General features: G+C 40.9%; 3 protein-coding genes across 14 annotated transcripts in view; 1 reads left to right on the forward strand and 2 right to left on the reverse strand.

Annotated features, from left to right (window-relative positions):
* Nucleotides 1–13,990, reverse strand: part of alpha-Man-Ia (alpha-Mannosidase class I a) — a 611,213-nt gene that overhangs the window by 120,041 nt on the left and 477,182 nt on the right. The gene's annotated exons all lie outside the window — the stretch shown is intronic.
* LOC143174890 (uncharacterized) overlaps nt 1–13,990 on the forward strand; it is a 42,285-nt gene that overhangs the window by 17,050 nt on the left and 11,245 nt on the right. For 5 of the 10 annotated variants that reach the window (XR_012999369.1, XR_012999370.1, XR_012999371.1 and 2 more), the window contains exons 4-6: nt 6,546–6,950; nt 7,355–7,416; nt 13,149–13,277. Coding sequence is in view for 1 of the 10 variants with exons in the window: in XM_076370656.1 (XP_076226771.1) it covers nt 1,357–1,447 (91 nt within the window). In the remaining 9 variants the exon portion in view is untranslated. Of the gene's footprint in view, nt 1–1,356; nt 1,463–1,537; nt 1,876–6,545; nt 6,951–7,354; nt 7,417–12,646; nt 12,876–13,148; nt 13,278–13,990 lie in introns of those variants that run through there. The other 5 variants (XR_012999374.1, XR_012999375.1, XR_012999379.1 and 2 more) reach the window with 3 other exon arrangements.
* LOC143174884 (uncharacterized) lies at nt 7,442–12,426 on the reverse strand. Of its 3 annotated transcripts, none has more exons than XM_076370637.1 (9): nt 12,276–12,426; nt 11,907–12,026; nt 11,709–11,826; nt 11,146–11,362; nt 10,444–10,542; nt 10,222–10,312; nt 9,982–10,127; nt 9,417–9,549; nt 7,442–9,347 (listed from the first exon to the last, which is right to left on the reverse strand). In XM_076370637.1, the coding sequence occupies exons 1-9, from the start codon at nt 12,414–12,416 to the stop codon at nt 9,297–9,299; spliced, it is 1,116 nt and encodes a 371-aa protein (XP_076226752.1). In that variant the 5' UTR covers nt 12,417–12,426; the 3' UTR covers nt 7,442–9,296. The 3 variants fall into 3 exon arrangements, with proteins under 3 accessions (XP_076226752.1, XP_076226753.1, XP_076226751.1); XM_076370638.1 differs by lacking the exon at nt 12,276–12,426 and adding an exon at nt 12,110–12,262 and having other exon boundaries at nt 7,443–9,347; nt 11,146–11,392; XM_076370636.1 differs by having other exon boundaries at nt 7,444–9,347; nt 11,146–11,392.

Below are 13,990 nucleotides of genomic sequence, written 5' to 3' on the forward strand. Positions count from 1 at the left end.
TCGCAACGGATGACAAGTAGACCACGGAACTTTATGCTAACGTACATGAAATTTAAAAAAAAACAATGGAATAGCATTTAACATTCAGTAAATTTTAATTCCATTCCTACAATTCGTAATTCGAAGAATCTGTAGTCCAACAATCAATTGCCGGCTCGAACGTTACCTCGCAACCGTCTTATCGTAACGAAAAGAGTACAATGAAGTACGAAAAGGATATGCTGATCATCTGAAAGTGAAATTTCTTTAATCTCGGTTAGTAGTCCGGGGTTGACCCTCCCCCAGCGGAGACTGGGTCTATTGTGACACGCATTCTTTTTTAGAGTTCATTCAACTTCGTACCTTTCCGTATTTAATTTAACTTGTTAGGTGATTGATTAATTGTACTTTCCTGTTTGTGCTAATCGTACTCTGTCGTTGATTAATTTATCGAAATCAACGTCGCGCAACTTTAAAATGGAATCCCCCTTTTAAAGCCTCGTGTGCAACGCAGATTCAATTAAATTACTTAGAAAAATTGACGAATATAAATTTCGATAACCTTAGGCATTGTTCTATATGAAGTTGTTGGAAACGTTCGCTTTTTGGGGGTTAACGCCATGTTCACCGTTTTTTCCTTGATAGACTCCATCATTAAGAATGATATCATTTTTTGCAACTTCACCGGTGCCTGGTACCACATTGTACCGTATCAGTATCATTTAACAATTTTGCCCCATTAATTCTCAGCAACGTATAAATGTGCGAAATAATCGTTCTTAGCCGTGAACTCGATTCCAATTGAATCACTCTGATTGAATTCTTATCGAACTAATTGGAAAATCAAGACTCGACGATACCATCATCACTATGGGATCAGTGTCGTACAATTTCCCACGAATCTGCGGGATCGCGAAACCGTGAACTTACACTTCCATGAAGGAATCGTTACAGCTATATTCGTCAGTTGCTGTCCGACAAAATTAATTATGAACGCCAAAATGAAGTGCGGAATTATGAACAGTATGGAGACAACTGCTTCGTCTAAACGGTGCGTCTCCACGAACACCAAGAATACCTGTCCTACACCAAGAATAGTCCAATGATGTTTCCTTCGATAAATCTATTAAACGTTTATTAACCTTTAAAAACTACCGTCAACGAAATTATGTTTGCTGTCATTGTCATATTTACAGCGATGTACAAGAGACATTTGATATATCTTACAATAACGTTATGATACGTGAATGACTGAATTAATGCCGAAAAAGCCAATATTAAACAATCAATATTAAAGTCAGTCGTTACGCTTTTGTCATAATGTCACAGCAAACACGATTTTTCAATGTTAAAAAAAACCAATTTCATCTCTGGCAGCGTTTCAGGGTTAAATTTGCGTTCATTGATCCCTGTCGCTATGATATGGCGATACTTACACGACATAGGTTTAGGGAGAACGAAATTATGAACACCGTAACCTAACGTACGTATGCTAACATTAACTCGGTTTTTATATAGTTTATTATCCTTTTTCGGTGAACGTTCATGACGTTTTCAGACGTTCATGATGGTCCGGCGCGTGTTCAATGAAACACAGGGTGAAGGAATAAGATGAACACGCGCGCTAACAATTTCGCTAACGATTATCCGCCTGAAGGTGAATACCAATCTCGTAGCTCGCCGACAGAGATTTACAGGCAGACGAAACTGTAACAGGTCCGAAGTAATCGATCTTGCCTCATTGCTGACTATGTTGCCTACGCGATAACCGAAGAACAATTTCAACAGACTTAGAACGCTGTCAAACGGGGAATGTGTTCGTCATTAAACTTTCATATCCGTTGTCGCGACGAAACATTGAACTGCCACCAATTTAAAATATAGACGCGATTCGGAAAAACCCGAAATATGAAAAATAATTCAAAACACTGGTGGCCGAGCGTTGCGAACGACCCCATACAGGCTCGAACACTGACAAACATGAACATCTGCGCATCATGCACAGGATATATAAAAATAGCGTGTAGGTATATATTCTTCGCATACACCGATTCTCCTATAAATCATACTTCGTGTGTTCCGTCGTGGAACAAGGAGCCCTTCGGGATACCGAGGACCGCGGCACGTCGATGCACGGTTCTGGTTTATGACACGGGCGCAAACACGATCGAGCGTTCGGGACAGTTGATCCGGGGCCCGGCTTCGGCCATTGTGCAAGTCAGCCTCGCATTTTCTGTCCCTTACAAAAATCGCCCCTGTCATAAACCAGACGAATTCTCGCGCAGCGGCGAGGATTACCCGCGGCCATGGGTACGTGCCCGTACTTAGGTAGGCACGTGCACATGGGCCCACGTAACGGGTTTTCGTCGCTGACTAACCGAACGTGTGCGCAACAGCGAGGACTACCTGCGGACAAGGGTGCGTACTCGCATCGGGGTACACCCTTGCACGTTCGTCAAGGTAGCGGTATTTTCTTGCTGTTGCCAAATGTATTTTTTACTCGAAACTTCGTCGATCTCTTGTTCCCACTCCGTCAGCATCCCCTTCCGTACATCCGAAGGAGGGGTAAGAAAGTTGACTTGTGGGTGCAAGAGTTCCGACGAAGGTTAGTCATCCACACGCATTCGACAAGAACTGTTCATTTCCATAGTTCCGCACACGCATTCAAACAGTTCTCGACCCGCATTCGACAAACGTAGTTCTCGATACACTTTCAATAGTTCACGACACGCGCTCGACAAATAGAGTTCACGTACAACATTCGGAAAACTCAATCACGTATCATCTTCGAGTATATCACACGAAAGACTCGTACGAAAATCTCGATTCGAACAAAACGTAACGCGAACACGCCACCACTGCTCCACCGACGGATCCAGGTGCCCAAGATTAATTAGGCGGGCATCACGCGTACGGTCTACGTAAATTCGCGAAAACATTCGAGTCGCGACCAAGCGTCGACCCAACGATCGTAGCGTAGCAATTTCTGGTTCTGCGAACCGGAGCTGTTAGCGCATACATATTTTGGTTCTACGAACCGGATCTGCTACCTACGACACAACATCGTGTTTTATATTTAGCTGGCGCATATACTTATGCAGCAGTGTTATTCAATGAAACGCGACATAGCTGGAAGAGGAATCGTTCTTCGCGCGAAAGGTTAAATCCCGAAATTTCGAAGAAATTCATGTTCGACCGAATCAAATGTTACTTGATGGAGGTTACCATCGAAAGTGGAGCACTCCTTAATCAGGCACCGCGGGCCGCGATCTGGCCAGGCTTCTTTCGATTGGTTCATTATCGGCTTGTTCCGTCGTCGTCGGCGCGGACTCTCATCGAACGGTCGCGCTCGTTACATGAATTATCGTCCGGCTAATTTGCGAACGTAAACGAAACTGACGCACAATTTGGCCAGGGGCCGCGTCGAATCGGGCCTGATGACGGGTTTCACGTGGTCCTGTTGATTATAGCGCGAAAGGGGTAGACCGGGGATTCGTAGCCGATGACTACAGCCTGTCCAACGAGACGATGCAGTAGACATAAACAAAACATTCACGAGCTAAGCGATTGGCTGGCATATACTCATGGTTACCTCGGTCGCACCTAACGATCGCACAGTTTTCTTTACGGCTACTACCTCCCTCCTTCTGCAGGCTACAGAGTGACATCAAAAATATTCATAACTCCTACGGTACTTATTTACGCAGCACTCGTCGAACGTTGTGAAAGAGTTATATAGGGCAGCAGTCGAAAATTGAATATCCTCCAAATTTCGAACAATCTTTGGTTTCGGTTGAAACTGGTTTCCTCGCTTCGCGAGCTAATCGCAATATATGGAAACACGGGACCATCGTATCATTTCATCGAATCAGAAGATAGTTTGTAATGTTAAAATATGAATTTTACGTACCATGTTTATTAACCCTTTGCACTAGAGAGGCTCTTGATTGACACATAATTTGATACAACGAAGTTATAAAGTTTGCTATCTAGTATTAAGCTTTGTGTAACGCAACGATATATGAAATATTGAAATATTAAAATAACATAAATAACTTCGTTTCTTCGCATATGTATGTGCGATTTCGCGATATGTTAGTTTTCGAAAATGCTGTATATATTATTCGAAAATGTTGAATATTTCTAGCGAAGAACTCTTCAGTATAAGATAATCTTAGTGAAGGGAAAGTCGAACGTCGGTCATCTGCGTTTCGTCAATCGATGGTTTCTTAACACTACAACTATCAGACAGGTCAAGATGGCCGATGTCAAGATTCTAGTTTTGCCATTATTAAGATGATAAAGATGCTTTCGTGAGAAACTTCCAGATAAATTTTTGCATCTGTGCTAGTGCAGCAATAGGAAAATTATAAATAGCTCTGCCTTACCGCTCGGTAGTTCTAGTGTTAAGAGAAAGCGTCGCCGAGTCTCGGGGTGCAATAAACAGAGCCAAAGCCATGCCGACAAGCGGGTGTCCTCCGGCTAAACAATGCCCCTCGGAGGGCATTCTTTCTGCAAATTTCGAGTGAGTAACACTGCAGTAAAAAGATTACGATTGCAACGAGTTTTCACCATTCGATTTTAAGCCTACAAAATCCAGTCTTACATTTGTAGCCGTTTGAGTACCAGAGATTTAAAAAAAAAAAAGACGGTGGAGAAGAGCCAAACAGCGCAATAGCGCTTTCTGAATGGGCGTTCCTTTTATTTCGTGTCGAGAAAAGTCAAGCAGCGCAAGAGCGCTTATCTTAATCTATGTTGATACTATTATATATATATATATTAATACTATATATATATATATTAATTTATAATACGTAACAACGAAATACAAAATGTATTACTTGGATTACTTATATGCAAAAAACGTAGCGATGCGACGTACATGCGATCTGAAAAGTGAAGAGCGTTTCGTCAGATTGTGAGTGCGCTGTCAGTTGTCCGTATCGTTGAAATGCGCTGGGTATTTTTGACATGAAATCTGAAGAGCGCAAAAGCGGCGCGTGGGACTCAAACGGGTAGCATTCGATGGGTAGTGTCTGTACTTCTACCAGAAGTAACGAGTACTTTTATTTATCACCCTGTAGAAAGTGGATCGCGAACGCACCCGCGACGCCGATAATTACAGTGCTCGATGTAAGAACGTCGGTTCCGTTAATCGCCCCCGTAACTCGTGCGATTAACCTACCCCTACTGCGCGCGACGAGCACAGCAGCCCCTGGTGGACTTGACGCGAATCCGATTAACATATCCCGTGACGAACGCCTCCTTGTTGCGTGTTCCGTGACTCGAGTATGACGGACGCCGGTAACGGAAGGACGGTTGGCGTGAAATTCGATGGGTACTGTGGAACGACACGGAACCTAAGTAACTTCCGAATGAAAATGTTCTTCGCTTCATATTTCGCTACCTCCGATATCGTACAATCTGATATCCTATGAACTGAATACGTTGAATGCCACGTTGATCACCGGTGAGCTCGGCCTAAATTCAATTACCGTAATTTCCACGACTTATTGAAATTCCTCTGTAAGAAGTCCAAGGGCGCATCCATTGAGGCTTTGATTGATTTAGAATTCAGTTTGCGTATTGCTAAATGAAATTCTTGAATAATTTCTCAGAGAAAAATCGGTTATCTTTATTAATGATTGTAAATAGAAGAAATCAGCAATGGGTCATTTTGACCCATTTGTATTTAATATCGTATGTCTTTCATTTCGCGTATTCTGCACCTTAAACTCGCATGGCATTCAATGCGCCAATAACAACTGTTCACAATGAACGGGTAACTTAAATGTACGCAGATTTTAAATCTTCGCCGACGAGTGTCGCCATGATGGTGGCTTCGATCCTTCGACCACGTAAAGTCGAAAGCTGGAAGTTAATATATTTATTTCGATAACAAGGGATCGGTACGCGGCTTACTTCTTTTCCAGTATCTCTGGCATTTCTAGTGCAATTCGAGTTTCTATAGGAAATGTTCTTGGAAGCTTACAAAATTCTCGTACACAAAGGGCTAGTATTTGAAATATCTGTAACGTACTCCTTTCGTCTGTATCAAAATATGATAGGAACAGAGCAAAGCACGTAAAAAATGAATTTCAACTTGGCATGTAACATATTACCCAAGTAGCGATAGTATATTTGTCATATGAACTGATTATTAAAGCGTTTTCCGAGTGTCTTTTACGATAAACACATAACACACGCATTAACACTAGAACTACCAGATAGGTAAAAACCATCCATTTTTTGATGTTTCCTTTTGCGATTACTGAAATGGTACTGCTAAGCTGAAATTGAAACCGATTCAAACCTTAATAAATTCACGTTTGCGGTTTCTGTAAAGAAATTCTGAAAAGTCAGTTTAAGGGCTCGGTGGTTCTAGTGTTAACGAAGCATATAGCAGCAATATATTCGACATTCGAACGAATTATTTAAGCATTCTGAAAAATGTTTTGTATTGTAGCCATAAAGCACGCACATTAATGAAGTAACAACAGTGTATTTTACATTCGAATGAACTTTTCTCCAAGCACGTTCAAACTGTTTGTTATTCTCGATTCTAGCCTGTATGAAGTTAGTCGTTCGCGAGCCGCTTAGTCGGGCCTGGCAAGGTCGACATTCAATGGCAGTAAGTGTCCCCGGAGGGCCGGCAAATAAAGCAAAATCTTCTCGGCCGGAGGTGTCCCCGTTGGACCAACGGTTGGTCGCAAAGGCACCGAAAACGCGGGGACTCCTCTGGAAAGGGACTTCATTAAAAATGCACTAGCGAGTTCGGTGCCGCGCATCCCGTACGCGGGAACAATGTGTCCACGAAATATGCAGAGCGCACCGTCAACAGGAACGGGGAACGCTGCGGATGCACTGGCGTAACGTAACGTGGAAACAAATATGATGGTCTGGAGTCTAGACTCTAGACTGAAGCTTTCAGCCATTCATGGAATCGGCGAACGCCCGACACGGAAAAACAAGTAAGAACCAGTTGACTATCTTGTACGGCCACTTTTTAGAAGCTTATTCTATATGTCAAATTGCGTCCAGATTGAATTTAACCCTTTGCGGACGAATGTCGACACTTTACCGAGATCAAACTTTCATGTTTGTAATACTTAGTTGCAAACAAATGATTCAACTGCTCAAACAGCAAGAAACCGGCATATTTAGGCGTTAGATGTGTGATTTGGCAGAATCTACAAAAGGTTTTGTATAGTTCAAAGAATCTTCGTCCGCAAAGGGTTAAAGGACTACATTGACGCTGAATTATATTAATCGCATATGGAATTGTATTCTACAATCCCGAATCGTTTTTGTGACCGTATACTATTACCTTGTAAGCTCTGTCACTTCATTAATACGATTTTCCATTCTTCCACAGCATGATAGGATGCTCGAGAAAGGAAATAATTGAACAAATGGAACAAGCGTATACGAATATAGGCAAGTATTAAATAGATTTACCATGAGACAGGTGTCTCCTGAACGCAGACTCGAATAACTAAACATTTCATTCGCTGTCTGAACTTAAACCATATATAAAAGCAACAATGAAGTATACGAAAACAGATTCCAATCTAGAAATGCGGTAAAAAAGTAGTCGTACCAGCAATACTCTGTATTCCTCGTATCAAGTGAAAGCATCATTAAATATCGTTGTCAAGGAATTGGCTGAACCATTAACGGAGTTCCTGATGAGTCCACATTGAAAAGCAACCATTCCCAGAATCGACACGCGAATTCCCTAACAAGCATCGGTTATCTTCTACGCTTCACGCTCGCGGAGGCCTCGTATCGCGGGAGGACGATCAATCGGGAACGCGAGAGCTGCACCGAAAATAGAGACAGAGAAATTCAATTTCTTATATCTTAACACGTATAGGTGGTTGTTAGCGAATAATTCCGTCGGAATACGTCCATCGGGAACGGAACTGAAAGATGTGTGGACAGAGTACCCGTAGCATCGCCAAAGTGCACCTCAGTCTAATATATTATTTATCCGTCTGCCTTGATATTACACCGTATTACGTTGGCAGTATCTATAATATCCTGAACAGATAGAAATCCGCATAGAAACAACAGATTTGTCACACACACTCGCTGTCATATAAAAAATGGAAGAGTATATTATACATTAAACTGCAGCTGGCATCTTTCACCTGAAAATTCTTATCATACCTTTCTCAGAACGTTCGACTACTGTTGGATACCAGCCTGCTGTGACACATAGTTATACAAACATGTTTGCTTCTGTGACAGTCATCCTCGCAATAGTTATCCTTTCCCTAAATATTTCCTATTTTTCCGCTGTTTCTATCTTATCTTCAGCCGCCTAAAACTCTCACCTCCTACTGACTCATCCATGTACCTTGATCCTCGAGTTATCCGTACCCCTTGAACTCCGAATCATTCTCGCCCAATCTCATCCCCACTAATCCTATTTTTTCTTTTAAAAAGGACTAAATTGACCCTGCGAGCAGACTTGGTTGAGCACTGTCAAACCGTAACCATCAAAATTAGATCTTAGTCGTATACACAGTGTAAAAGGCGACCTCGCCACACGTCGAAAACCTTTATAATAAAACCTCCCTTGAAAATAACTAAGTGTTGCACTCACTTCCACGACTGGGAACACAACACTACATCTTGTGTCTCAGCTGCTGTTTGTTATCTTGTGTGACTGTCATATGTTACAATGATGGTACGATTTTATAATATTATGAGAAACAGTGAGGTTTCTATTCTAATTTTCAATTTCTTCATTGACAAGAATTCTTATAATTGCGGCAATATCGATTCGAACGATAAATGCTTTATATTTATGTGGGATGAATGGTTCGTTGTCCGTGCGTGCGAAGAGTGTTTGGAACCGAGTGACTGAAGCGTGAGAAAAGCGTGTACGTGACTGCGTGAATGTTGACTATGGACGAAAGATGCGAGCGAGAAGGGTGCAAGGGTGAGAAAGACAGAGCGAATGGGGGTGTATGTTAAAAGCGAGACGTTAGTGCGAGATTTTGTGAGCGGACTTTGCGTAATCTGCCAGCGAGCCTTTGGGGATCTGTAAAGATCAGAAACAAACGTTCGGGGACGAAAAATGGCTGTTGTATTTCTTTCGGATGTATAACCACGTTATTTACATATCTACAGAAATGATGGTAATTCTGACTTATAAGCGCACAGACACATTGAAACAGCACGTACAAATAACTGTTCGCAGAAAGACATTTTGGAGATTATAGTTTTTAACGTGCAACGCTCGTTGCCTCTGTACTTCCCATGGTGTTTTGCGATCACTACAGTCACGACTATCATTTTTAAACAGTCTACTGCATGGAATAAATGACAGTGAAATACGAGAAGGAAGAACTCATCATCTGAAACAGAAACTTCTAGTATCTTGGACCGAGGAACGCTTTTAGTGAGACGTGAACGCGATGAATTACCATCGTAAAGCCTTCGTAACATGGAACGAATAAACCAGACAGGCTGAACTGCAGATCGATCGAACTTCTCATCAGTATGAATAACAACATTTTTTGTGCCTCCAGTGGTACACGATACCACAAGGAGTTGTATCTGTATCATATAAGATTATCATTATTACCACTTTATCATAAAGTGGAGTAGCATAATTATTCGCAATTCTATATACACATTCTAACGAATTCCTACACGAAATATTCACTGAACCGATTTGAAATTGCGAATAATCCTTAATCTACCGTCGAATCGATTGGATTTCGATTTCCTCGGAATGGACAGTAGAAATGTTTAGTGTCGCACTAGAACTACGGGACACTTTAAAACGATCTACTTCAGATTTGCCATTTCTCGACTTTCGATATCGCAAAAGAGGCTTTTAATGGAAGAATGATTAAACACATTTGTTCCTTTCTGTGGACGCTATGTTGAAAATTCTGCCGATTCTGAGACAAACGTGGAGTAAAAGGAATAGATCGTTTTCGTTGCACGGTAGTTCTACCGGCGAGCATAAACGTGCAATCTTACGTTTCAATGAACAGCTGGTGGTTGGCGTTTATCAATATCTGTCCGCTGTAATTACTCAAGAACATGATGATCGCATGCACTATAACGAGTTCAAAAGAAATGAACACGTTACCGAACGCATCCATCTCCAACACCCCCAGACATAACTGTCACATACCAAAAAGCAGAAGGACAGTGATTTACCGGGATTCGTTCGCGGTTTCGTCGTAACGGTTAAATTCGCTGTTGAGTAATACTTACACAATACAGATTCACGGCGAATGAAACGATAACTACCATAATCGCCACTAAATACGACAAAGTCAGGTTCTCCGCCATTTCCACGGCGGTCCTTACGTTGGAGAGGTTCAGAGTGTTGCAGTATGTTCACGACAATCGGATGGACCATTGAAACACGGAATGAAAATATAATGAAATATGGACGAACAGCTTTGGTATAATATCTGTTTGAAAATACCGTACTTGAGAGCACTCTGGTGAATTTCCACGCTTGAATGTAAAACTATTGGTTTAGGACAAGGTGACATTACCACGTTGTCGACTGCGGTTCGTATCCGATAACTAGAAGAGAATTAGCCTTATTGACACGTACGCACGATGAAAATAAATAACTTAACGTTAAATTACTACCAAGTAACGATATTTTTATAGAAAATAAAAATATAAAATACTCTAAAATACTGCTCTGATGCCGATGCCGTGAAAAATGTCAACCGAGTACGTGGCAATATTATCGTCGAAACAGTTCATGTCCATACCGTAACGATAGAAATCTTTTCAAATTTCCAAGTCGATCTTGATATTAACGTAAATCACTCGACGAAGGTTTATATCTCAATTGAAATTTGATCAACACTACGTTAGAAATGGCTGTAGTTCATTCGATTATGTCGAAATGAATGGCTATTGAAAATTTCTCGTTAGTTTAATAAAAGTTAGTATAATTTAGTGTGCCTAGGCCAAAATATAACACTATTTTCCTATTATATCTGTATATTTTATAGCAGAAAGGTTGTATTCTGCTATCGAATTAGGAGAATCACTAGCGAACGAAATTATAATATTGTATTAGAGAACGTGTACCATAAATATGATTCCAGCGGGAAGAATAGTTTAAATAAATTCCTGCAAAGTGAATGGTTATTAAGGTTCTTTTGAACGTACCTCGTAATTTTCAATAATCCGCACAAGTAGAAGGACATGACTGCGAGCGATGCTTCAGTGCATGCTAACGTTAAGCAACCAATCGTGCTGGCACATGTGAGATACACGCAGAGACAATCACTTTGTATGCCTCGTTCAGACATGAAGAATCCAAGCAGTTGTAGGGCATATAACTGATATTTCGATTGTAGTATGGTTGGAGCTAACAATGAGAAACCTATGCAAACGATTGCTGTACTCGACAGGCCTAGAATTCGACACCGCAATTCATTAAGCAATGCTAATTGAAACATACAAAAATAGTGAATATATTAATCCATTCGTAAAGTGCAAGAGATACTTGAAATCCACTACTACTTTATCGTTTCTGTAACTAGAAAATAGAGAATGTGAAATCCATTACTTTGATGCATCTGATAATTCCGCTGCACTCGGCCGTAAGAATTACTATTTTATATGTTTCGAGAATGCAGTAGCTAGTTAAGAATTCCATTAATTGTATATTCCATTCGGACAGTGTAAGTTTTCGATGGTTTTATGGAAAGTGTGTAGACGTAAATTACCCAGAAATATATAAACCACGCGCTTCGATTGTTCTACATGTCTCATTAGGATTTCCGCTTCGTTCGGATCCTTTAGTGTGTCGTAATCATTTTGCATCTTATCCATGACAGACCTCACCTAAGGTCACATGGAAAGAAAGGTCCGAGATTGGTCTCGCGATTTCCCGGAAGAAAACGGTTACGCGACGTCGAACTTACTGTCGGGAAGTTGACGATAAAGCCGAGATATCGCACAGCGTACGCCAGTAGTGGAAAGGAGTATGATAACATCTGGAGCAATCTTTTCAACGTGATGTCTACATTCATGATCAAGAATACCTGAAAAATGCATCATCGATTCTAGAATGTAGCGAATCTTTGGTGCAATAGCAAAGGAAAGCTGTATAAATCACTGCACATACAAGTGTAGCATTGCATCCAGCAAGACACTGTTTTGAAACACGCCGAACGAGTGATGGAAGTTTGAAATTTGTTCGTAATACGTGGCCAGAGAATAACGACTCCCGATGTCAATTTTAGACAGCAACTGGTGTCGATATTTCTTTATCGTCAGAGAATTTTTCTCACCTGAATTGCTATACAGCTGAGTATACAGATAGAGTAACAGATCCTCTGCACTGTCGGTAAAATAGATTGGTGGTAGGGCCAAAGCCCAGTGTAGGTCATGACGGAATAATAGACACCGTAATTCCTCCACAATGCGTGCATCGTCAGTGCTGCGCAACGTCTGCACGGAAAGTCGGAGCTACCTTGCAACTACGCCTTAGCGCAATATATTATTCATACCATTATGGGCTTCTCCCAATATCCTGTCGACTTGTAGAAATTCACTGTAACACTTCTGCATTATAGATATTTTTCCGGAATAAATCAATATTGTTTTACGCGCAAAGCAACGTAGATAGAAAAGGAATAAACTAATATCGTTCTAAGCGCTCAAGTTAATTCAGGAAACAAGACTGAAAGAAAACGTTTGAAATATAAATTATGAAAATACGAATGACTAAACAGGTTCTTCTTATTCCGAGTTCTTTCTCGTGCAGGAAACAAACAGTATCTCCTGTCTTGGTAGCAAATTTTTCAGCCGCAGTAAACGGAAACGATCGAGGGATCGTGCAGGCGACAATTCCAGTACCTGCACGAGTTTTGTGCAATAGTGTATTAAAAGTAATGGTTTATTAAAAGCAAAGCTTTCTCGGAATACCGTTAACTTGCTCATTCACTGTCTGTGTAGGAGTAATTAAGGATTTTTTGGAAGTCTTAACTGTAAAGTTGATTTGAGAAGATCGTTAACGCTAATTTAATACAATAGTTTAATGAACATTTTCCTTTTCTGGAGGATATACGGGCGAATAATCACCGTGAATATTAACAATCCGGTGGATCAGCTATCTATTACTATGTTACTGAAATTAAATCTGCATTTTTTGTGTTTTTCAGGCTTGATGAAAACACTAAAGGAGCACTGCAATATAAAATGAATCGAAACACATCGAAACATATGAGATTCACAGGAAAAAGTAACGAATGGAAGTATTCAGAGGAAAATATCACGGGAAATATATTCAGGTACGAAACATTTCACGTTTTACCGATTCTTTGATTATATATAATTGACTGCGATACACATAAAATACGGCTGTGATTACTAAATATTCTTAATAATTTCTCATGTATGGAAATTTATCATTTATTCCTTGTCTTCTATACATTCATACATGTTATAAACATTAAACCGCTTATGATTTATTCGATTCTGTACTTCGTTCGACAGCGTACAATAGTTCAGACACCTATTTCTGTCGCAGCAGTGAATTATATTTGAGGAGATTTCTGCTTATCGTGCACGTCAGATGGTGAAAATCTTTTAGCTACAAAGTCGAATTCCTTTGCGTACGATGCACTTGTTTCCCGAAAATATTCGGTCACCTCCGAGACACGGACCGGGGAACGAGACGATCTCAAATTGCGCGCTCCCTCGAAATTGCTTTCGGCGAACGTGCGACGTTCTTCGAACCTGTCGCCGATCCGGGTACTTATCCGCCGGTGGAAATTCGATTGGTACGCAACCCTTCCTAATCTTGAAACTATTTCGTTAAAGACGTCTTCGCGTTCTGCCCCCGCAGCCGGAAATCTTAATGGAAAGCGGAACAAGCGCGAACCGTTCCCAACATTCATTCTGCAGCGACACAACGCGAACAGATCAGTAACCAGTGAGTTACGCGCGAACTCTATCTCCAGATTATAAATACAAACTTTCAAGATAAAAAGAAATACATTCA

This window comes from Nomia melanderi, chromosome 9 (assembly GCF_051020985.1).
Source record: "Nomia melanderi isolate GNS246 chromosome 9, iyNomMela1, whole genome shotgun sequence".
Taxonomy (NCBI): domain Eukaryota; kingdom Metazoa; phylum Arthropoda; class Insecta; order Hymenoptera; family Halictidae; genus Nomia; species Nomia melanderi.

What these genes read in the sequence shown, in the direction of transcription:
- LOC143174884 (XM_076370636.1), bottom strand. Translation starts at nt 12,416, where the DNA reads ATGCACGCATTGTGGAGGAATTACGGTGTCTATTATTCCGTCATGACC. An exon ending in TTATCGTCAACTTCCCGACA is followed by an intron (nt 11,827 to 11,906) that starts GTAAGTTCGACG and finishes ATGTGACCTTAG; the next exon opens with GTGAGGTCTGTCATGGATAA. An exon ending in GGATTATTGAAAATTACGAG is followed by an intron (nt 10,543 to 11,145) that starts GTACGTTCAAAA and finishes ATTCTCTTCTAG; the next exon opens with TTATCGGATACGAACCGCAG.